Here is a 25,399-nt window from a genome sequence, read left to right as displayed (position 1 = left end):
AGGGTCCAATAGTGAAAATTCACTTGCTGTGCTGTCTGTATAAACACACCTCAAACAATTCGATACATACATCATACACAATACAGTTTTCTCAGATGAAACTGTAGTATTGGAGTTTGGGTGCCACAGTGACAGTAAAATCTCCAGCACCTCCTTGAAGGTATTTAAAATGAATCAAATTCCTACAGCTGCACTATCAGCCAAAACTCAACAGGCTGTTCAAAGTGAGAGATTACACTATACAATCTATGATTTCAGTTAAAATGCTTAAAATGGTCACACAGAGACACACATAATTATAAAATCACTCAAGAGGCTTTGTTATTACAAGTACATTCACAAGATCAGGTTATAATTATGGAACATGTGCCATGTTCTGAGTGACACAAATTAGTTTTCTTCTCTGAACTGCATTATAATCAGCATCAGACAATGTCAATACTCCCGTCTCTCCAAAAAAGCATCTCATTGGCATTCTGGACATACACACCAACACAAGCTAACAAGCCCACTAGCTGTTACACCTGTCAAGCTTTGCACTCAAGCATTGGTACATACGGTTTAAGCTGTGATAAGGATGGTTACTGTATCACTCAAAATTCATACTCATTTTTAGAACAATGGTTCCTTGATTTAGAGAATTGTAGAGTAAAGAAGACTACTCATTTCTACTCAGCAACATTTGATTTTATTGGTTGAATTGACCATTTTTGCGAGCATACTGTATAAGCACTAGCTAGCTAGCTACCTATTCTAACAGTGAGTAGGTTGGAAACTCTGCCTCTATCTCTAGCTAACTAGCTTTTAAACCTCAAGTCTTTTTTTCCATTACCCATAACAAATGTCACCCTGTTCAGATGCTAAATGAAAAATATACTTTCAAGCAAAGATTTATGCCTATATATACTAGTGCTTAGATATTTTAACAATATGTTATGCTTCTGTTTTGTTGGGTTTTTCTCCACAAATTCACTAAAGAGCAGGACAGAGTTGCAAAAATGAGTCTGGCACAGCAGCATTGAGAACCAACCCTTACAGTAGATGTGTAAATTCTGAACAGTACTTTTTCTAATGCATTCTGTATCCCCACAAAATAAGGCAAGCTAATAAGGTAATGATACACTCACTGGCAATGCAAGTAACACTTGTTTAATCTATATACTTATTACTTTGCTCTTGATATAAAACATTTAAAATAGATTATCGTTTTAAAAAAATCAGTGTTCACCTCGAATCCCTAATGTTAACAATGCCAAATCCTTTGTGTAGTTCTGGACTCAAGCCTATTTTAACATTCATATTAAGACATTTACATCAGCCTACAATCACCTCTGAAAATAGCAAGCATTAAAGAAGTGAGGCAAAGACTTCTATTATCTAATAGGCTTAACTACTGTAATGGCGTCTTTATAGATAATATAAAAGTCAGTCCTGGAAACAGATTATATAGAGTTTATACAATAGAGACAAGATGCATTGAGTTTCTATGGAACACATATAAATCCTATCAGAGACAGAGAAAAATGACTGACCCATATTTATGAAATACATACAGAGCATACTGGTCTAACTCCTTTTTAAATATTATTGTGTTATTCAAGCCCATCTAAACTACACTCTTTCCTGCACTCGTAGACTATATCTGGTAAAGGAAGCAGAGATGGATGGCTACTTCCTCTGACCTCTCAGATTGCTGCAGGTCATATGATAAACCAGCCTTAATTTAGATACTGTTTTAAATAGCCGTGTTTATCAAGGGAGAGGGTATGGTGAATATTCTTGATGAATCAATCATTCGTCTCTAATCCAACATAATTAAAATCCTTTATCAGAAGCAAAACCTCAACTGTTAATCTACACAAGAGAAAAGACTGTTACAAATTGGTCTGTCTTTGGGTGTTGCTGTTTAAAACTGTTCATTCAGTGTTACCATGAAGAGCCTGTAGCATGAATCTAAGGAATCATGTGCTGCAACCATAATGTGCAGGCTTAATATTTGTTCATGGTAAGAGATAAGACAAATCCTTCAGACAAATGAAAACTCAAGAGGCTTACATATTCAGATTAAGCTTCAAGTACATGCAAGAGCACCATGGGATGATCTTTTGAACAAAGGGACTGGAAGTCACTGTAAAAACGAGTTTTGATTGCCTTTGAACAAGGGACTTTAAGTGGCTATTTCTTGAAATGCCATTTTAGCAACACATGCAGAGAAACACATGCAGAGAAACATTATCATCCAGTTGGAGTCATGTTTGTTTCCACCTGATAAATTGAAGTCCTATAATAATTTTTCTCAAGAGTTTGTTCCCCACTAACTACTGTAAATGTCTGACTGTTTAGCTGGTAAATGCTCTGCCATGTTCATAAGCTAGTTGTTAACTTTGTCTGTCTGCTGTTTGGTGCTAGGTAGATGACGTCGATATAGGGTGACTCATTTGGTGGAGGTGGGTTCTGGTGTATAGCTGGATAGCTGGGTGGCAACGGGACATTTTTAAAAAAAAGAAGAAAACTTAACATTGCGGTATTTACTGTTGCCATGATGATGAAAGCTGCATAACTTTAATGTAGAAGAAACCCTGTTTCAGTGATAATAGTGATTTGTAACAGTTTTGGAACGTGACATACTACGGTCCTATTGGTTTGGTCTGCAGTGCACTACTACAGCCACTAGATGGCATAAACCTAACTATAAGTTGTTTTTAACTGGCTACATTTTAGGCTTATACCATTGTTCAATTATGAAGATGTGTTGACCAAAACATTAAATTTGAAGACCAAAGAAAAAAAAAGACCTGAAAGAGACTAAAGTGCTCTGCAGGGCTGATGGCAACTGCAGAAAATGTTGATTGGTGCAGCTTTAACGGTGCATGTTGGTAAATGTAGGGTCAGGGACACTCATTCTTACTCAGATTTGCTTTAGACCTACAGCAAACAAGTATTCTCTGAAGGACTAAGAAGACTGGTGGCCTAAGAAGACAAGCTGTCAGCCTTCCAGAGGGTCTGATGGGTTTCTTGCCAAGGCCAGAGACACAAAAGACCATGAAAGAAATAGAAAAGAGCCAATTGTGTTTTTTGGGGAATCAGACATCTCCCTGAAATCCGCCTCCTTCTGTGACGACCACAAGTGCTGGCTTTGTCCCCTGGAGGCTGCTGACCGCACACAGGCTGCTATTCAGACTGCCTTCCATGCACGCACACACACAAACACACACACACACACACAAGACGAGCCTCCAGATCACACTTGATCCTATCGATCACTGTGCTCCAGCTGTTTCACTGCTGTGCACTTCATATGTCCTGTTTGTCCTCTTGCACACAAACAGACACTTAAAGACAGACATAGAGTGACTTTATATGCCACCCCTGGAGGCCCAGTGAAGGCATGCCACCAATGTGACACATGCCCACAGCCCTGTGCCTGGAGATCTGTCTAAATAGTCTCTATGAACCCACTACAGTGCAAATATGCTGTCAGCGCCTTCAGATTCACATTGGAGAGTGTCAGTGAGAGACTGAGGAGAAGAGGAGGTAGTGAATGTGACTCAGGGGAGAAAAAACAATCCACAACCTTAAACTAAACACCTAAACTTATCACTGTTGCCCAGAAATCTGCTTGAGGTTAGGATCTAATATAACCTGTGGGGATCCAAGGACAAAGGTGCACATCATGGGTTCAAGTCCAATTTAAACCTATGAGTGACATTCCCTCTGTCTCTCCACTGTTTCCCATCTGTTTGAATGTCTACAATAGGAAGCTAAGGATGAAAGTGGTATGAAGAGGAAGGTCATGTTACAACTGATAGCTGAAAAATTGTAATGCGTATTAATCACATCTGGCCAATACCCAGTCTGCTTTATAAGGTCGGTATTGGCACCGATACCATTGCAGTGGATCAGTGCATTTCTAAACTGTGCTACTAATGCCAAGACTTAACATTGTTTAAATGTCTGGCAAACTGCTTCATAGATCATGATAATGTGAACAACAAAGTTGAGGTTTTAGCTTTAGTTTAGTGCCAAAGAAAGGGTTCATGAACTGCTTAAAATCAAATGGGAGGTGGGGAGCATGAACTTGTCCATTAAATTTTGATATTTCTCATGTTCAACTGGAAATTCTGGTGGCAATACTTGAATCAGGCAGTCCACCAAACATATTAGGATACAAACACTGAAAACCATTTTCAAGTCCTTAGTTTAGATTTTTTATGAGAACTTGTATATTTAAAAAATGAAATTTGATGGCATTCCAGACCAAAGTCTTGGACAGACGGGGCGCCCCGTCGACCTCACCATCCTGAGGCCTTAACTAATGGGGCAAAAAATAGCAGTCACTGAAATGTTCCATAAAATCAAATGATCTATGTTTCCTCTAGTCGGGGCTCTGAGGTAATTTGCATCTCTGAATAGAACTGCTGTTGTAATACATAACTCATAGTTAAGTTGCACTTCTATCACTGGTAGTCATTGTTTAGAACGGTGTACTATAGAAGTCATACATTAAAACTTGCTCTCATTTCCATGTTAAAAAGATAGATGCAACACTAAGTAAATAAAAGATTGAGATGATATTTGTGTTTCTGCTTTATTGAGCTGTCCCCAGGCCTTCATCACAGCTCATGGTTGGCTTGTCGTCAGCTGATGTGCCACAGGGCAAGCATGTAAAGGGATTGTGGGGATAAAATGATGAGCAGAAGAGAAAGAGGCAGGGATATAATGTGGGCTAATGAAAGGATTCAGTAAAACAACATACGGGGTGAGATCAAAAGAGAACAAAGGGAATGTATGAGTTGAGGAAGAGAGGAGGAGAGACAGTATGAATGAACAACATAAAAAGATAACCCAGAGGAGAATGAGCTCTGTGTCCTCATTGGACAGATCTATAGCTTCGGATTTACTCAACACCAGCATGACACAGCAAACTCAGCTTGGTACATCTGTCTAATACCAGCTGAAGCACACATCTGGGTGGTATGATACCTGCCAGCAACTGTCCACCAGCCCCCTCTGTCCTCTGATTCCTGAGTAATTATAGATAGGGGCAGCAGCCAAATGGACAGAGGGAAATTTAACCTCAGATGCAAGTGATGGAATGATTTTCCACAGTGTAAAGTCAAGGAGAATGTAAAGTGTCTTATAGGCTCAACAAGCTGCAAGGTCAAACAGGCAATACTACAAGGTAATATACAATGTATCACTGAAGATAAGGAAATGGTTATGGTAAATAAACTATGGTTAAAGCCCAACTGAAGTTAAATTGCTTGTGTTTTTCTACTGTAGAATACATCTGTAAATGCTCTTGGTCTGTTTTCTCCATGAATAAAAGAAACCCCTCAGTTGTGCATTAACTCATCAGAATACCACGAGTTCCCCCTGGTTGTTTCCACACAGCCAATGGAAATGCTTCATTTTAAACCATATTTGCATTTAACAGTAACATGGCAGTCTATCAAAGGCAGAGCAGATGGTCACACTGAGCCTGATAGCAGCATGCTACTGAACAACAACCCTCATTAGCTTTCCTGGCAAAGTCTCCTTCTTATCTAACTTACAAACATGAACACACGTCTTCGTTTCTTTACAAAAGGCAGCATAGGAAAGCATGTTTTAATTCTAAGCAAGTTTTAAACCTCCAGCAGTAAAAAATGAGACCAGCTGACCAACACACACTACATCACTAAACACAGCTAAAACTAACTCTGAGGTGAAGAAAACAACTTGCTGCTCAGTCTGTTTCACCTCAAAAACTGCTCAGTGTGTTGGACAGTGACGGCTTTCCCCGGGGCTAAGAGTGTAGCAGAGACGCTACTCACCACTGCTGGAGACATCATGTTAATAACAACACAACAACAACCTACCTCCCTCTCATTTTGTTATTCTCACACATGCAGAAGACTGTAAGATAGGCTAAGTTAACTTATAGGTCCATATTATTTATATTTTATTCTATCGAGAATTGATTCTGAATCGAATCGGACACATCTAAATCAGAGGTTCCCAAATATTCCCACCCTTAATGTAAACATTCCTGAAAATGTCACTTCCATTTAAATGATTTTGTGATTATTACTCTTCAACACCGGAGTTATAAAAAACACTGTCTGCCCATGACATGATGTAGCTAGCTATTAGTTTATTTTGTCTCTGTTTGACAGCAGCACTGCTGAGACAAAAAGGAACATTTCTGATATTTCCTCTTTTTTTTCTATGAATAATTCAAAAGAAAACAATTGACAGCTTAAGTCAAAGCTAGTGTAAATTCATGAGTGTAAACTCAAACATGGACATGGAAGAAAAGTTAACTGTTACCATCTTGGCATCTTCATAAAAAGCTAATGGACCTTAAAATTGCAGCAGCTCTTTACTTTCCTTGCCTAGATGTCACATATCTGCATGTCTCTATATGTAGTTGTGAGCTGCTGCTGCTGCTGCTGCTGCTGCTGCTGCTTTTACCTCTCTTGTCTCTGTGGGTCTGAATCCACTCTGTTCCTGTGGCTCTGCTGTTAGATGATACTGACTGTGTCCTTGTTACATAATCAATAGTTTTTAATGTGAACACTAAACATTAACAGCTTTCAAACTGCCTTGTATAGACCAAGCATTAAAAGCAGTCCTCACAGGTCCTATCAGGTTAACATCAAAACTGCATAGGCTCAGATGTTTTTTTTACATTTTATATTCTCTAAAAGGCTCCTAAAAATCTCTCTAAATATTCCCATCTATGTAGCCAAACCTGAGTTTTGTTTCCCCCTTCTTCTCCACCCTGTGGCAGCATATAAGTGGGATATTGACTGAGGTGGGTGGAGGGAGGATGGCTGAATGGCAGGGTTTGTTGGTGCCGGTGGGCAGGTTTAGGGATGGGATTTTACAGACATCTGCTGATTTTTATATCAAACGCTCATAGGTGGATGTGCTAGGTGAAAAAAAACGAATGGGAAATGAGTCATGAATCATGATTTAATGGCCCAACTCTTTAAGTTTCTGTCCAAATAAATGTGATCTTTATTTAAATAAATAACTAAACAGTGTGACTGAACTGTGTTTAGTGTGAGTAGAGGGTAGAGGGTTAGGCTGCATTAGTAAAACATGCAAAAACATAACATTGAAACTGCCTAATAGCAACACAGCAGCTTGAGATGCAACGCAGATGCACTGACACTGTACAACAGTTTAGATTAGATTTGTAGCTTATGTCTCCTTTTTCTCTATAAACATGGCTACATAGCTTATGCTGCTCCTTGGCTTGGTGTAGTGGTTTCCAGGCTTAGCTAGATAACAGCAGCTCACTTAACAGCTTAAAAACATAATTGCAAATGTCAAATTGTCAGTTTAGGTGCTAAATGCTGTGGTGCTTATTCTTAAACATCACTACTAACAATTCTGCCTGGTAAGATAGTGTAAGTTTATTTACATACAGACTGAATGCCCCTGCTTGCTATAAACCCTCCACTCAGAGGTGTGGAGATTAAAGGAGAATTCAATTACTTTAAAAATAACTGACTGTTTTTTTACTGTAAAATGACATGGTAGTGATTTCCATGGGACTTAAATAAACTAGGTTTCATATTTCCAAGAGATGAACAGAAAACTGTGACTATATGAGAGAGAGAAAAAAGGGGAAATCTGTAAAATAATTATTATGCATTGTATTATTACATCTAATCTGAGAAACTTTAAAGATTTGCTACTTGCTATAGTGACATGTGTATTTAGTTCAGGCCATTAGTGTATTGCTCCTCATATATTCTTAAGTAGCCTTGTTCTGCTGAGAAAATGCTTAGTCATGTCCTGCAAGGTGGAGGCAGACAGACAGAGGCGGATGCTTGGATTTGTGACTGCAGAGGAAGAAACGATGTGCCCTTAGTTTGCTCTTATACATCATACTGTTCAAATACACACTAGATGGATACACATGCACAGACTGACCCTGTCTGTGTTTGTAGCACAGGTGTTATGCATGTGAAGTTAGCACATATGCAGCTTATTACTTTTCTAAAGGTGATAATTGGCTCCACTGGTTCAGGTTGGTCTGTGCTTCATTGTAGCTGTGTGAGGGTTCAGTAACATCTCTTCAGGTGATGAATCTAAGTGTCAGACAGCAGCAGGAGACACACACACCTACCTCCATTACCTCTCCACAATAACTCAATGTCTTTCATCTAGCTCTTGCTTTCTGTTTCTTCACTTCCTCTGCAAAATTCATTTTTGGGAAGAACATTAATAAACTGTATTCTTGGTGTTTGTGTTGATTTGTGTACATATTTTCTGAGAAAAGGTTTTTAAAAATCTGTTTGTTTTTCTGTGATAACACCCCCTGTTTTTGCTATTTTCTAGAGGGCATGAATTGTTACTATCACTTGTCATACAAAATAAATTCTGACAGCCTGATGTTACAGGACAACCTGTGGCTGTGAGTTTGACAGTCTGGTAATTTGCCATCTTCCCATTTGAACCCATCAAATAAACAGCTCACAGCTAACAGAGACAGCTAACCCTAGCTACACCCCCTCCCTTCTATAATGCAGGATGAAGTCAGCACTGACTGTGCCAGAGCTGCTAGTGACTCAGCAGGAGTTGAAATACCATGAAAGTAATGTTAATGGAAATTAGTCCTGGAGCTAACAAGATAGGCTAACTAGCTTCTACTCTCAGAGCAGTACGAATGTTATAAAGGGACAGACTCAAAATCATAAATGGTTGACTCAACCATTCGATATGGAAAAATGATTAATAATTGAACTTATTTGCAGCTTGAGATGTCTCTTTTACAATGGCGGCCAATGGAAAAAATACTCCTCGACATGAATGGAATTTTTCAGTTGCAGTGCCGCTGTTGGCCACTGAGACCAACTGGCAGCAAAGCGCCAAATATATCCAGCACATCACAGAGTGACAACACCATCTGCTAATAATGCCATCATTATAGTATCATAACAGCATAGATATAGTTTATATAACCTTACACAGAAAGTGAAATTCTGGTTTTTATAACCAATTTTTGTTTCACACTATCTTTAAATGAGCACAAATTCATGAAACGATCTTTCATAACTTTCACAAGAAATTATTTTTTCCTTTTTGAAAAACAAGAGCTTCAAAATCCCTTTAGCCCTTTAGCTTCATTTTTTTCTGTTCTTGCCAGACCACAAACAACCAGAACATCGGCATCTGACACTTGCAAATTGTACGTTATTTACTGATAGGCTGATGTTAACAAGGGGAATATCTGCCAATACTAACATTTGGGCAATAGATCGGTGTATCCCTAGTACAGTTTGTATCACCTTATGCAGAAAGTTTAATTCATTTCAATTTTAAGCTTTAAAAAAAAAAAAAAGATCATACTCTGGGTTAAAAGACACACATGACATTTGGGCACCCATACATCGGTTAAAAAAACAAAAAAGACAGATGCAGTAGGTCAAAACTGAACTGGAGTCCATTTGTAACTGTGAAGGATGTTAAGGAAACTATTTTACTGGTCACCTTCTTTCTCTTCTCCACATATATCTGGTTTACCTGAAAGGTTTTATTCACAACCTGTCTGACTGCTCGTTTTTCTTGCACCGTCTGATTTCCTTTTATTGATTTCTGTGTTCCCAGATCGTAGCAATTAACTTGGTGAGAACAATTTTATTACTGACAACACATAATGGCCAAAACTACAAAAGAAAGGATTCAGGCAATACATTCCCCTTCAGATTCAAATCCCCGTTTAAAATTCAAACCTTAACTCAGTCTCCCTTCTCATCAGTCCACATCTCTGACTGAGCTACAAAGACTGAACCGAAGCCTAATGTGTTACCTTGGTGACTATCATATTAAGATCCTTTAATGAGTCACTAGTACCAAACCATTACATCGCTCTTTTCCCTTCTGTCTCTCTTTCTGTTTTCATCCATCTACATGGTCACTGTCTGATTTTGTCTGTCAAAATCTGACCTTGCTTGAGACGGGGGAAAAAAAGAGTAACAGATGTCCTCCTCTACAGGGGCAGACCTGGTGGCAAACTACACAGTCACCCCCCTCCAACTCCTCTCTCCGTCATCACTGGCCACGCAATCCTGTTTGCAAGGTTAATCACTCCATTTTACACACCCGGAGATGAATGTCCTTAAGGCTTCGACGGCTAAAAACAGGAACTTTCTTTTGTTTGAGGACGGAGCTACTGAGGTGAAATGAAAGGAAGAAGCTCATTTGTTCTTCGTGGCGGTGTAGCCTGGAGGAAGTCATAGGCTTCCTCAGTGGCTGTGAATGAGTGACTCAGTTCATGCTCCCTGATGCATAGAATTTCATCTGATTACAGCATGTCTCAAATTATTCTGTGTTCGTACAAAAGTGAGACCGTGCCAGAGAAAATATTGCAGGCTCTAGCACATTCCTCTCAGAATCTGGACTGATCTGTGTCTTTGACCTACCACAAGAAGGCACCAAAGTTGAAAATTCTTTAATGCTAATACAAACTTAGGTCCATAATACAAAATTAGAATTGTCCACTGAAGCCCATAATGATTATATAATTGTATTGAATATAAGAAAAAGAGGAACAAAACAACCTACTTAGCTGACCAGTGAAACCTCCACTCATGTCACAAACATCATTACTCCCTCAAAGAAAGTGAGTCTAATTGAATCTATGAATATATAAGTATTTATGATGATTACACATTTACAAGTTGTGAACAAAAACAAACAAAAACAATAAAACTAAATCCATGAGCTGTAAAATGTGGACTTTCAGATTCAGATTTGTGTTATTTTAAGATACCGTGTTGAACAGTTCTCACTAAAATACATTGCTTGTATCCTGGATGCCTAAAAAGGGTGTTGAATGCATTTCCTTCCTCAAAACATTTGCAAATCTGTCTTTGAATAGAATAAAGTCTGTGTTTGTTTACATCCATGTTTGCTAGCTAAGTTATCTTCTTCCTTGCCTCTTGAGGGCACATTGCTAGCTTTTTGACACATTACTGCCACTAACTGTCTAAAAGTGGAACTGCATGAATTGGCCAGCACATCTAAAGATTGCTCCATTGCACCACTAGTGGTCAAAAACTCCACAGATGTCAGTAAAATGAGGAGCTACGGTACTTGTATAACAAAGATGCTTAGGCCCATCGAGGGGTCCAGTCAGACCCTGTAGGCGGCCTGGCTTGAGGAGTTTTGTACACTTAAAAAGATAGAAATGAAAATGCTGTGTCATTTTGATGGGTCACATTCACAGACTCTCAAGGACCTAAGACTTTACTTGGACTTGCTGTAAAATATTTAACAACCTCCTTTATGAACTGATACATAAAATGTCTTTCAAGTGCAAAAAATAGCACATTTTTAGGGAAAGCAATAACGTTGATATTGCATTTTCTGATGAGATGGACTCTAACTTCTCAAGCATCCAAAACAGTGAATAAAGTCTTCCTGAAAGTTAAAAGGTTGAAACATCCATACTCACAAGATTACAGTGAAATTCTTTGCAGTGGTAATTTGGAGTGCTTACAGGAAATACTGCAACTGTGGTTGGATGGAAAACACTGGCTAATAGACAACAGACACAACATGACTGACTGTTGTAGCTGTGGAGTTTGACAGTCCTCAGCTATGCCTCTTAGACTTAACTACCTAATGTTTTTCAATGACAGACAACTTCAAATCCCTGCAAGAAACTTCTGTTCTAGTAATACTTAATAAGAAATACTTAAAAAAAATGTATGTGCACTCTTAAAATATCAAATCAAATACGTGATGATGTGAGGGAGTATACAGCTTGTGCACAGCAAGGTCACACAGTTTTTTGTTTTTTTTTTATTCACAGAGGCCTGGTTACATCAGAGGGTAGCACAGCACAGTTTATCCATGCGACCTCACAAAATATGTGATGCTGGAAGCTTTCTGAAGAAACCACTACACACAGGGCTGGTCATGAGCACCGACAACTGAGTCTGCTACACATGAATCTGTGCCACAGTTTCACAAGATCAATCATTCATTCACAAGATCAATGAGCTCATCAAGTTGACTTGAATGGTCCCTACTGACAAGCCAGTGGCTAATGGATAGTGTATAAGGTTACAAGTTTAGCATTTTTAACTATAAGCCAAACAATGAGAATAAGCAAACCAAATGAAACTATTTAACACTTAGAATGAAGAAAAATTGTGAAGTCACAGAAGACTTTATGAAAGGTTGTAAGTGGTGATAGTGGATGTCTCAGATATTGGGTCAACTTTCTGGAATACTGTCCTCTCAAGAAAAATTAGAGCACCAGTCATTTCAGCAATGCCCAAAAGCAACATACAGTATGTAAGAGATAAAGTCCTCTAGTGTCCATACTAATTATGTCTGTTATCATTGTCATATTTACTCCTTGAAAATATGGGAAAACCAGAAACCGCAGTCAGTTTCTTTTAACCCATGAATGTGGCAAATCCTGTACCTTAACCAGTAATAATAATTGTGACCATGGTGACAAAGGTCCTCTCATGACAAATAAGTTATTTCAACCCAAAAGACAATGTTTCCCCAATTTCATCTAATTTACCTAATCAAATCTTAACCATAGTGGTCTAAGATCATAAAAACATTAGAATTTGGAGGACTTGTTATGTAAGACATGACTGTCAGAGCAGTTAACATGATGAATATTCAGGTTGGGTTACAATCAGCATAGATTCTTGATCACACATCACGCAAAGGGTTAAACCCACAAACAAATTCAATATATAATGGTCAAACTACAGCACTGTAACGCACTATAGCGTGATATGCTACTGCTTCTAAGCCACATAGCTCTCATGCTATCTGTCTTGTTGACTGCCAGGTAACAAGTGGTCACTAACCAGCCCATAAATATATATATTTTACACTACTGTATAACAACTGACTGGAAACATCCCATTTTTCTGAAGCCATTTACCTCAATCAAACAGGGTTATATAAAAGTGGATGCCACAGCTATGATAAATCTGTTTTGGACTGTCTGGCTCTCCGTTCTTCAAAAGGTCGGCACCATCATGATAGCTCACTATTGGTCAAAGGTCAGCTCAAATTCCTATATCAAAGTTGACCAGCATTGAACTTGGCAATTCCATTGAAATAAATTGATTTTAGTCCAAATGTTTGCCATTTATTTACCGGTATGATCGTAATTTGATAAGACACTAACCAAATGACCAAAAGTAGGTATAGGCCTACAGTGTAATGGATCCACAGTAACCTGATGGATCACTACTATAAATAAGCATGTGACCTGTATATAAGTTATTGCCTGAACCGATAACCTTCACCAGACACTCTCCTTAAACATGACCAGCCCTAATTCCATATTTTCAAAACACACACCCAGCATTCGCATGATTTACATGCTTACACACTGTTTGCACTTCACTGGCATTACTGTGCAGGTTTTTTGGGGTACAGAAATCCTAATAACCTAAACTGCACCTTTAGGTCATTTCTCACAGACCCTATGTGCCCCCTGTACTCAGGTTGAAGAACAAGCTGCCTGAGCTGTACATTTGACATTCACTTTGCATTCCTGCCACCAGTCATGTGAACACATTAGGACATCAGAGCCACCAGATACTGATACCACCATACACCTGTTGTGAAGGCATCAGTTTGGAGTAGGCCGCAAACAAATTCACCTCTTCAAAGACAACATGTTGTATAACGGCACATGTCCATCTGTGTTTATCCCTATCTGACAGAAACACATGTTGGCTCTCTTATTCACAAGCACACCACCATGAACTGCAGTTTGGTGGGTTAGAGAAAAGAAAAGAAATTCATTCATAATTCAAAACACTCAGGACTATGATTTTTAATGCAAAAATAAACCAAAAAGTGCAGCACTAAGTGGGCCCCATTCGGTACCTAAATAAGCTATTAAGTGGGTGCTGACAGTGCATGGGGTGAAAATGTATTCCCAACATCTCAAGCAAACACCACAATCATTAGTGGCTCTGGATAAACAGCAGTAATAGGATTAGCAGTCCAGAGAACTTCATGACTTTCCAGCAATGATTTGGACAGAAATGCGAGTGTCACATTCAGGGAGACGCCTGCTGTCTCTTTACGGGACAAACTATCCTCCACCACTCCAGTAACAAAATCAGCGACGTGCATATAGCGTGTCAGCAGCGACGACACGCCCCACCAAACTCCATTAAAAATCCCTCAAATTAACGTTTTCCTTGGGCGTCAGCAAATCTGCGTCCGTGACCGAGGATGACTCAGGCGTTTGCAAAATTCTGATAGCGTCTTGTCAAATTCGGCGTGTACTTGACTCAACAAATGACACTTATTTCAATAAAATCTGAACTTTTACAAGAGATCATGCAGCTTCACTATAACTCATCATGGTTTGTTTTGTGGACATGGTTACTTTTAAAAAATAATATTATATTTGGATATCATCTCAAATTAAGCATGATTAAATATTGAATACACGCCGAATAAAAGAGTAGTTTCTGATGAGTCAGATCATATAAAATCGCGCTCATGCACGGTTTAGTCTTTGCAGATGCCTTAGTAAGTCTAAAAGTGATGTTTTTTTATAAAGAGTTTGGTGTGTTGATTTCTCCACATCAGCGTGGAAGGAGCGTTACCGGACACGGGTTAGGGCTCAGGCGCTTACCTGTCGGGTGTTCGCAGACTGCTCATTCTCGGTGGGTGAAGGCGTCCCTCCTTCCAGCGATGCTGGGGTGACCGGAGAAGTAGCCATGTTCCCCCGGTCAGTCACTCACTAACAGCTGCTCCTGGTGACACTTTCCGCGGTGTCCTCCAGCATTCAGCCCCGCTGCCCGCTCCTGCTGAGAGAGGACCGGTGACGGTAATGGTTTCCTATCCCTGCACAGTGACTCTCTGTCCGGCTGCACAGTGGAGCCACTGTCCCTTCTCCGGCCGGTGCTCGTATGCTTGTAATCCGGTAGTCCAGTCTAGTGGGATGACGGTCTACTCGGGTCTCTCACTCACTCACTCACTCTGTCTCTCTCTCTCTCACACACACACACACACGCACGCACACACCCCTCTGTCACACTTTCTGTCTTTGACTTTATCTCATTTCACTGTGCTTTCCAACATTTTCAAAGTAGCAAGATCATTTTTATTTTATATTTTTATTCTTGTACTGTGACACATCAGTGTGTCTCTGCGTTCGTGCGTGTGTGCGTGCGTGCATGTGTGTGTTTATGAATCTGGGTTGCTGCACTTCCTCCAGCACTGACTGGCAAGTCCCTTTTATTTGAGCTCCTGCAACAATTCGTGGGCATGACAGGACTGAATCCCATGTTATGACATGTGTATAATACAATAAAACAGGTTCAACAATTTCATTTCTGGAGGCAGAATGTAGATAATTCTGTGCTTGTAGGATGAACACAGGGGGTAAATACATTTGTACACTGTGTCAGATTCCTGCCACCCACACACACACTTTGTGTACTCACAGTGTCACATCTCATACTTTTCTGGTCTTGACATTGCACGCCTGCTTTGAAATTCATCCCAGCAGTTGTAAGTCCACTTGTCATATTACGACATGATCTTCTACACTCGGCCTGCACACTGATGCATGTTAGGTTGTGACTTTTTTGATTAGAAGGCTACAGGGAATCTGAAAATGGAGCTAACAAATGACAAACCTTGTAAAGGAAATGTACTTGAAAGGCTGGTTCTCAGCACTCTTTTAAAAGGAGACAAGTGCAACAACAAAAAAGCAAGGTGCTCCTCATCATATGACATACACCTGCCCCTCACCCTGCAGCAGGCTGTGGGGGATGGTGCTGGTCTCTGTAATGGGGGGTTGGGGTATCAAGAGGGACCCCTCAGTCGTCCGAGCGGTCACAGGGGATCCTTGGGAGGGGTGTGGTTCTGAGATGGGGATGAGGAGGAGAGTTGGGGAGGGGGTGGTTCTAGCTTATTGGTTAAAGTGGTTAAGGGCGGTGACTGCCCCTCTGAATGACCCCATATAAAAGAGGCAGAATGGGAGAGGGGCCTCCTCACCAAAATCAAATCTTCCAGGATGAAGAGATATGCAATAGATGTATGAAAGACCAAAACAATTACAATATGGGGGGAAAATAAAGTAGATAGATTGAAAACATATTCGCACATTGTATATTTATTTGTAATCATGTGTCAATGTCAGTAATCTTCTGTACTGCTTTGGCAATAAAGATTTCTGATCTGTGATGCCAATAAAGCACATAAACAAGAGGCAACACATTGATTTTTGGCTACCATGTCACTGAATGGTAGGGCTGGTGCTGGACATGTTTGACACTATTGACAGTTTAATATGAGGGTGTTGGTACCATTAATAATAGAAAATGTACACGTCTCTTTATTACTTCTCTTCAAGCAGTTGTACTGGAATTAGAATTAAAATTTGGTCAAATTTAGATTGAATCAGGAGCTAACTGATTAACTAATAAGTCAACAATACTAAGAATCAGACATTCACATCTGGTACCACACACACATTTAGCTCATTACCTAAAAAGTACTGAGGTTCAATACCTGTACTCACTGGTACAGAAACATGAGTCCTCAGATTTTATTTCACAGCTGGTTTCAGTCTTCATCTAATCTTTCTCCGGTCGTCCACTGACTCCTGGTTGACCACTTTGACCCCTTCCTACTAGATTCTGTGAGCAGTTTTGTTCTGGTGATGATGTTGTTTTTTACCAATTTAATGTTCCCCACACAGCTGCTGCATGGAACTGTTTGGAGCATTGTGCTTTATTACAGACAAAAACTCCAGTGTGTTGCTTCATTGTTTTGTTTTTGTTATTTGAAATATAGTTTGGCTTTGACTTTCATAATATGAAATGGACCGTCTGCTACCCAGTCCCTCAGTGTTTAACACTTTCCAACAACACTAACCAATTCTTCTCTTCTTCTAGTTTACAACCTTAAAGCAAGACTATCTTGTGTAACCTTTGAAAGAGGAAGCAACGCAATATTCCTATTAGAAATAAAAAAGTTCAGATCAAAGCAATAAAACATAGCTTTCCCTATTCAGTAGTTGTGCTGCTACAACTTTATTTAGTCTGATGCAGAAGCTTATGATGGCTAACGTTCGATCATGTTAATCATAAAACTGTTGTACGGTATAACTGACAGTTTTAGCATTTACCACTGTCCCATAATATGAGCCACAGTGTCAGGGGCGCCGCCAGGGATTTTGAGCCCCATGAAAGGACATCACATTGGGCTCCACCACTACACACATAGATCATGTCAAACATGCGCAATTGCTCTAACCACAACTCAACCTCTGCAGGCCTGCAACTCTATTGTAGTCCAATACTAACTGTACAATATTTACCAACAATGAGCTGTGATAATATCATACTGTGTAAACAATGTTCTGCATACAGTGGAATTGACTAAATGATGAAAGGCTGACACCCTCTATAAGTGATGTGCTGAAGGCCAGCTGTTACAGTCTAAATGTAATCTTAATGTTAAAATTCTTAAATGGAAATTTTTATCTGAAATAAAATAATGAATAAATCAGTAGTAGAACTAAGTATATGAATTCTTTTCATTGAAAATAATTTAATCCTTTAAAAAGAAATTCACACAGACTTCCTTCAGTAATATTATGTGTCATGTCATTCAACACAAAGTTGCTCACCTCCTTCTTCAGTTTGCAATAGGGCTGCTTCATTATGATGATGATGGAGAGGGGGGGACTGCTGAGTCTGAAGATCCATCTATTGGTCCTGGCACCAGAAGCAGAGACAACTGAGTTAGTATGGATTAGCTTGTTAAACGTTTACCTGCATTGATTAAATGTCAGATAAAACAGGAGTAAAATGCAAACACTCTGAACTTTCTGTTCAAGTCAGCGTAAGTAAGAATAAATATGTTCTGAGTTTGACATACCACAGAAAAGTGTGTTGTTATCCACCCTGCCAAATCCGCCCCCTACCAAGTGTCACCTGTCAATCAAAGTCACCACCTCCATAGACATAATAAAAAATCTCTTTATTATGTCTATGACCACCTCTACCAGAAACATGGATGCTACGTCTGAGAGCTTTCTGCCGCTAGCTCGGCGGCTAACTCAGCTAACTGTAGTAGACATAGTAGTAGTAGTGTGAGCTGAATGTATTTATACTGCTACAGAAGCAGGGGCAGGTTTATGCTAATGTGTTTATGCTAATGTATTTAGAAGACAATGGCTGAATTCACTTTACAGATATTAACAGTAACTAATGTTAGGGGAGCAAAAGTGAACCTGTTTCACTCTGGACTAGGTTAACTTCCTCCACTCATGGACTAGACCCACCTGAGTATGATAAACTGGGTGACATAATGTCTCCCTCTCAGTTCTCTCTCGTCGTTTTTTTCTTTGTTTTCGTTTTTGGACGCCTATTGTATTTTATGAAGCAGTTGAGACTCACAAAGCTTCTCCTCACTCTTAATTTACCGCCAGTAAGTGTCTCACCTGGTTTGGACGCAGGACTGAACCATTTCATGTATACAGAGGGGGGTGTTTGGACAACACAGAAGCTTTGGAGGGTTCATTTTTACCGCAAAGAAAAATAAAGCGTTAGTTTTATGAGTACATTGTAAATAAAATATTATATTAATAAGTAATAATATATTCTATTGATTAAGTTAATTTAAAAAATAACTAATATTATTATATAATTATAATATTATTTTGGGCCCCTGTTAGTCACAGGCCAATAAAATCATCCTAACTTTTTTGCTTAGGGTGCAATGCGATATTTACAGTGAACATGTCATTTTAATTATAGCCTAAGTATACCAACAAACTGTAAATGCTTCTTAATAAAAAGTCTGGGTTTAACACAGAATGAGAATGGGTGATGATTTATACCTTATGCTTTATAAACAGTCAAACCAGACCAGGTTAATTTTGAACAGGACAAAAGTTGCACAGTTGGCAGGAAGACGGAAGAAGGTTAAGCTAAAGCTGATCAATACCTGTGTTGTAATTGTTAAAATCTATATAAAATCACATTCACCCTTTAACCCTTTAAAGACAGGATGACTTTAACTGAGATGGGGACCAGAGCTCAGAAACACATCTATCCTCCTAGTAGGTTACAGCACCTTTTGCTCCTGCACTCACACCCATGGGTGGTGGGTGGGGTTTCTGATTCAATTAGTGACCTGGTTGGACTACAGCAGACAGAAGAGAGCTGCCAGTGGTAGCTGGAAGAAAGATGGATGATGTAATATTTCTTAGTGGAGGAAGAACTGGGAGCAGAAGGTTGCAAACCTTGTTAACCAGAAAAAGACAGATGAGATGGAGACTTGTGCTGGACAGATCAGAGATCATAGGGTAAGTTCCTCTCAGGATTTCTATGTCTCTGAGCTGTGTGCAGGGGTTTTATATGCACCAGGGAGTTTGAGAGCAGGCAGAGAGGTTATTTTAGCATTGTGCTGAAATGACTCAGTTCACCTGTCAAAGAATATCACAAGTGGGTGAAAACACTCTATGAACAAGGACTGCAGTGGCCTCAAGGGAGAAACAAGAGTTTCAGTCTGTGGTTATGTGTATTAGTGTTTTATGAGTAGACTGACTTATTGGTTTGGGTTGATAATGGCACAGTATGTGATATACTATATATACTGACCACGTCTATGATCAACAGTAAGACTTTTCTGGCTTGTAAGGCTACAAGTGATGCATTTTCATGTTCTTGCATTGTTGCATTGTGTTTAATAACTTAAAGGAATACTGCGGTTTATTAAAACTTGGGTTTTTCATAGCTCAGACCATTGGTTGTATTGGCTATGATAACACTGTACTCACCAAAGTAAGTGCAGAGATCTCAGAATGTGCTAAAAGTAAGATTGATGGAGCAAGAAAAACAATTAGTCAGACAATGAAACACGTTGGATATAAGCCAGCAGTTCCATGAATTTAGAAAGCTACTTTGTTTGAAGATAAAACTGAAAGTCAGTGCAGCCGTAATGTTGAGCATGGATGTATTATAAGAGTTGTATACCAGACCAAAAAAAGGCGCCCATTCAATCCTATAAAAATTACGGGAATTACTTTCTAGCTTGCTTCTACATTATGTGACCCACCGAATATGTGCAGCAGTGTTTCCCCTCCTGGCCCTGTCCAGGAGTTCCAGCTTGGCCCAAAGACTTTACATTGTGATGACATCACAGATTTTCAAAATACTTTTCTCAACTCGAGGAAAGTTTTACAAATATAAAACCTCCATGGTTAAAAAATTCATAATAGAAAGTCTGGCTTGTCTGCTGTTGAAGGTGTCCTGTCAACAGTTTTACAGACTCTTTTACAATGGTGGTCTATGGGGAAAATGCTTTTTTTTACTTTTACAGTACAGTACATCCATGGAGAGTACCAATCAGACCTTTGTAGGCAGGATTAAGAATAAGGATGTCTACTTCCTATATAGCTAACTACCTATCTTACATTCATGACAAAACAGTGTTAGAAAAAGCCACAAAAAAGGCCACAAGTGCAGCGGAGATCACCATAACTGCACAGGACTGTAATAGGAGTTAGAAGACAACATACAGAAATATCAACTCTTAAGTCAACATATTTCTGTGATAGTTATGGAAAATGTTACCTACTGCTACAGCTGGGAGAATCTTGAAGACCAAAGGTGTCACAAGGCTTGTTTTGCATAGCCTTGCTTACTAGCTTTTTTAAGTAGTTAACCAGCATAGAAGCCCATAATACAACTGTACATAAGAAAAGTATTAAGATGCTAATGGCAAAAATGTGACAAAGCTTATAAATCAAACTGCTGCCTCTATTAAGTTTTTCACAAATGCAAACATTGAGTTGTCGCAGCAGTTCATCAACAGCTTACGTTTTTATTGAGAATGTCGTTGCTGGCACAGATATGTCACCCACTATTGGTTATTTCACAGGACCAAACTGAAAATCTGGGACAGGGTAGTTATCTAGGAATGAAGGAGCTGTAGACATTACACAGGGAGTGGGAAGAACGGGGGGTTATTGGGGGACCGGCAGTTCAATTTTGCCCCGGGCCTCCAAACAGGTTTATGCACCCATGAAGACACAATTTATAACCCAAATGTGAGCAGAATCCCACCACAGCACTGGAATCTGAAGTCATGATGAAATTGATCAAAATGAATGAAGATTAATAACACAGGCACTAAAAACAAATGTATGTGAACGTAGCTAAAATTAAACATGTACACGTGTCCAGATGCAGATAATGAGGTCAGAAGTGTTTGGAGACTACAGCAGTGCCTGCGGTGGATCAAACATGAATCAGTGACACGTTTATCTCCACATGATCAAACATGATGTTCCCTGCTGCTCAATATTCACCTGTAACCTCTGAGAATGTCAGGACACGTCTAATGCAAATGAATTAAACCATGATCAAGCTAATTTCATGGAGTCTAAATCGGGTTTCTCACAGCAAAGTAAGAAGAAAAAAAAGATAATTAGTAGGATTTTGCTGGGGAATCATCATGCTTCACATGGATCTGCTGTGCAAGTCTGGAGGGAAATGGGATGATTGCAGCGCTGGTGTGACGTCATGCTCTATCTGAGTCAGTGTCTGATGAACTGGAGGCTGATTTTTGTTTGAGTCAGACAGAATATTCAGAATCTGAGGTTTTAGTGCATCAAACCCAGAAAAAGACTATATCATACATAGATACATTGACATCAAAATCAAAGACAGCAGACAGAGAAATCATTTAGAGTGTTAGCCTTCACATCCAATTTTAGCCGTAATCACTATGAGAGGTTTGTGTGTATAGTGTGAGGCTGCTAGGCTGAATGGAAAAATGTTTCTGTGTCACAGGAACAGACTGAGCTGTCAATCACCCTGTCACCTTCCTGTCTGGTGTGGCTCTGACATTGACAAAGGACACCTGGTTCAGCTGAAGACACACACACACTGCTCCAACACACACACACACACACACACACACACACACACACACACACTGCTCCAACACTCTCTCTCTCTCTCTCTCTCTCTCTCTCTCTCTCTCTTTCTCTCTCTCTCTCTCTCTCACACACACACACACACACACACACACACACACACACACACACACACACACAGCTGCATAAAATTGACTTGTGTTTTTTTAAAATCTTTTACTATCACACTGCACTTGGAAAACCAACATTAAACACAAATCAAGTCAACCAATCATGTATTTTGGAACATAGTCAGATATGTATATGTTTATATTGTGGCTGGTCAGTGAGAGGAATGTTTAATGAAGATGAGGATGGCAAAACAGCTTGTTACTGCTGGACTTAAACTGACAGGATTTGAATAGAGAGCATGCATTACATGTGTACCTCCTCATGATATTCTCAGCATTGTCTGGTCAGGGTAGCTGCAATAACTGCTACAGCAGCACCACCTACTGGACCTTTTAGTGAACAGTTGTTTTCAGTATCCAGTCTACAGTATGTGTATTCTTTTCTATGAGCATATTACAAGTTAACACCAGATGATTTATAAAGTGAAACTCACTCAGAGGCTTAAAGAGTCAATGCTTCCTTGAACTAAAATTAAAAAGGAGGGAATGTTTGGTCTATGCCAGAGGTGTCCAAACTATTCCATAAAGGTTCATGTGGCTGCAGGTTTTCATTATAACCAAGCAGGAACACACCAGGCGTGACTCATTTAAACCAATAATCTCAGTCTTCAGACAGCTGATTGGTGCTCTTGATTGGTTGGAACAAAAAACCTGCAGGCACACGGACCTTTATGGAATAGTTTGGACATGCCTGGTCTATGTAGATTGAGACCTGGTCTATGTATAATCTACATCTGTGGTTTCTAACTCTGCTCCCGAAGAGCTGCTGTCCTGCATGTTGCTGCTCTGAACAGTCTGATGAGGTCATTTTTTACCCTGAGGCTCTCCAGACCCAACTTTGAGAACCATTACCCTAAATCACAGAAGCCTCTTTATAATATAGTGGAAATACTCATCACATTTTGAATTGTAATTTTGTCAGGTAATGTCTCTGTGTATAAATGGTTAAATGTCATGAGTTTTCATCTTTAAAAAAAATGCTGCAAGAGAAATAAATCAAATTCTTCTTCTTTTCTGTTTATATCCTTCTTGGCATAGTACACTTCATCAAGCCCTTTTTCTTTTGTTTCTACTTCCTGAACAGCCCTTTCATTTTAAAAGGTGCTACACAAGCAAACCATATCTTTCTTGCTTTTGTGAAGTAAACAGATTTTGGGTGATTTATACAGGCCACCACATAAATGTATTGTTAAATCAAGATGTGAATCACTGTATCTGGTGACTTACCTATACTGCAAACACTCATCACCAATCTTGGTTCAGGATCATGAAAACCACATCTTTTGGGTCTGTAGGAAGATTTATGAAGAAGCCTGGTTCTGATCAGTGTTTGACATGCATTATGTCTTGCTACACAAACATTATCTTTCAAATACTGTCTGCTGTCCGGTAGAATTTGTACTTGAAGTGAAATAAACACTTCAATATAAATTCCAGAACAACAAACTTAACTGTAAATTCTGGAGGAGATGCCTGAGTTTCTAAAAACACCAAACATGTCAGGATACATATTGGGGTATTTGGTATAAAATGCTATACAGCATTAAGACATGGCATTGAGGAAAATTCTTTTATGTATTTCACTACATCAGCAGGTTTATGTTGAAGAACAAAAACTGAGAAAACAGTTTTGTTTTTTTAATGTACAGTATTTAAACCAGGAGAAAATTAAGAGGATTAATGAGAACAACTAAAATGTATGTATATATGTGTGTGTGTATGTATATAAATAAATTCTCTATAAATCAATTTAAAATGACCAGTGACAGCAAGTTAATTAATAAAGTTAATTTATTTTAAAAATATATAAATAAATACAAAAAGTAGAAACATTCAATAACACAAAATTCAAGTTAGTTATTTGCAGCTTTAAACGTTTTTCATAGCTGTCAGTGTAACACTTTCACAGTTGATATAACCAAAGTTGATATATTGCATTGTTCATGTCAGTACTACAAAAATACTATTCATTCTTAACCAGATATTAGGGTATGGTCACTTGGAGCTCAGGCCCAGCCAATCACAGGCCTTAAAATACAGGTTTAAAGCTAGTTATGACCGTAATTTGTAGGAAATGTTGGCGCTTCTGCCAGATTTGTCTGCTACCTGTGTGTGTGTGTGTGTGTGTGTGTGTGTGTGTGTGTGTGTGTGTGTGTGTGTGTGTGTGTGTGTGTGTGTGGCGGGGGGATGTGTTTAAGAAAAGAATAGTGTCAGATTATCTGTGGCCCCCTGATAATCATGAGAGCTCCCACAGTATGATTTCTCACCTCTGGATCAGACTCACCACTCTCATCAGCAGGTTTGATGCAGCAGCTTTTGAAAGAAAATCTGTGATGATTCATGTACTCTTTTTTAAAGGTCTTCAATGACATCCATGTTTTATAGGTCTAATCAGCTGCTTTTGTATTTATTTATATATTATGTAAAATTATCTATATTTTATTACTCTTTATCTCTTGTTATCTTAGATTCCTTGTGTGACCGATTCATGCCCGTATGTCAATCCAACTCGATTACTGTACACTTTTTACTGGCCTCTCGAAAAAAAAGAAGAAAACCACTGAGAGGCTTCAACTCAACCGAGCTAGCCACCGAATTAGCGGCTGGAGCAGCTGAGCTAGCGGCAGAAAGCTCTCAGACGTAGCGTCCATGTTTCTGGTAGAGGTGGTGACTTTGATTGACAGGTGACACTTGGTAGGGGGCGGGGTTTCAGTAATCTCAGCGGGCACTCCCACAGCGTTTGGGAGCAGAGAAAGAGGCTGAATTTTACACAACTTTGAAGCCTAATTTCATATATTTGGCAGGGTGGTTAACAACACACTTTTCTGTGGTATGTCAAACTCAGAACACATATTTATTCTTACTTTACACTGACTTTAAGGTCCTCCTCCTTAGCAGCTGAGGTGCGGGGGGAGATGCTTTGCTGAAGCAATTGGTCAAAACAACGTAACATTTAGTGTGTACTATGTATATATATGATGTGCCGTCACATTATATATAAATATACTTTTTTTTCTAATATATATTAATATTAATTTTAATGTATCATGTTTCTACTTTTTGCAATGTTTCTACTTTTTTGTCTGAAATAAATTATTATAAAAATTATTATTACCAATTTATTTCGATGTAAAGATTTGCGCATTACGGAGCAATATGGATGTGAAAGCAATAAATATATTTTTTGTCATTAAAATCAATGAATAATGGTGATATTAATCGGGATCTCAATATTGATCAAAATAATCGTGATTATCATTTTGGCCATGATCGTGCAGCCCTAATATATATGCGTGTGGCTTTTTACAGTAGCATGTCTGCT

General features: G+C 39.1%; 1 protein-coding gene across 1 annotated transcript in view; it reads right to left on the bottom strand.

Moving 5' to 3' along the window:
- The window catches only part of ank2b (ankyrin 2b, neuronal), a 189,409-nt gene extending 174,479 nt beyond the window's left edge, over positions 1-14,930 (bottom strand). The window contains exon 1 of the mRNA XM_053343933.1: positions 14,639-14,930. Coding sequence (XP_053199908.1) covers positions 14,639-14,725 — 87 coding nt within the window. The 5' untranslated portion in view covers positions 14,726-14,930. The remainder of the gene's footprint in view (positions 1-14,638) is intronic.
- Positions 14,931-25,399: the final 10,469 nt, after the last annotated feature.

This window comes from Scomber japonicus, chromosome 22 (genome assembly GCF_027409825.1).
Source record: "Scomber japonicus isolate fScoJap1 chromosome 22, fScoJap1.pri, whole genome shotgun sequence".
NCBI classification, from domain to species: Eukaryota; Metazoa; Chordata; class Actinopteri; order Scombriformes; family Scombridae; genus Scomber; species Scomber japonicus.
This window is presented reverse-complemented; position numbering and strand designations above follow the sequence as displayed.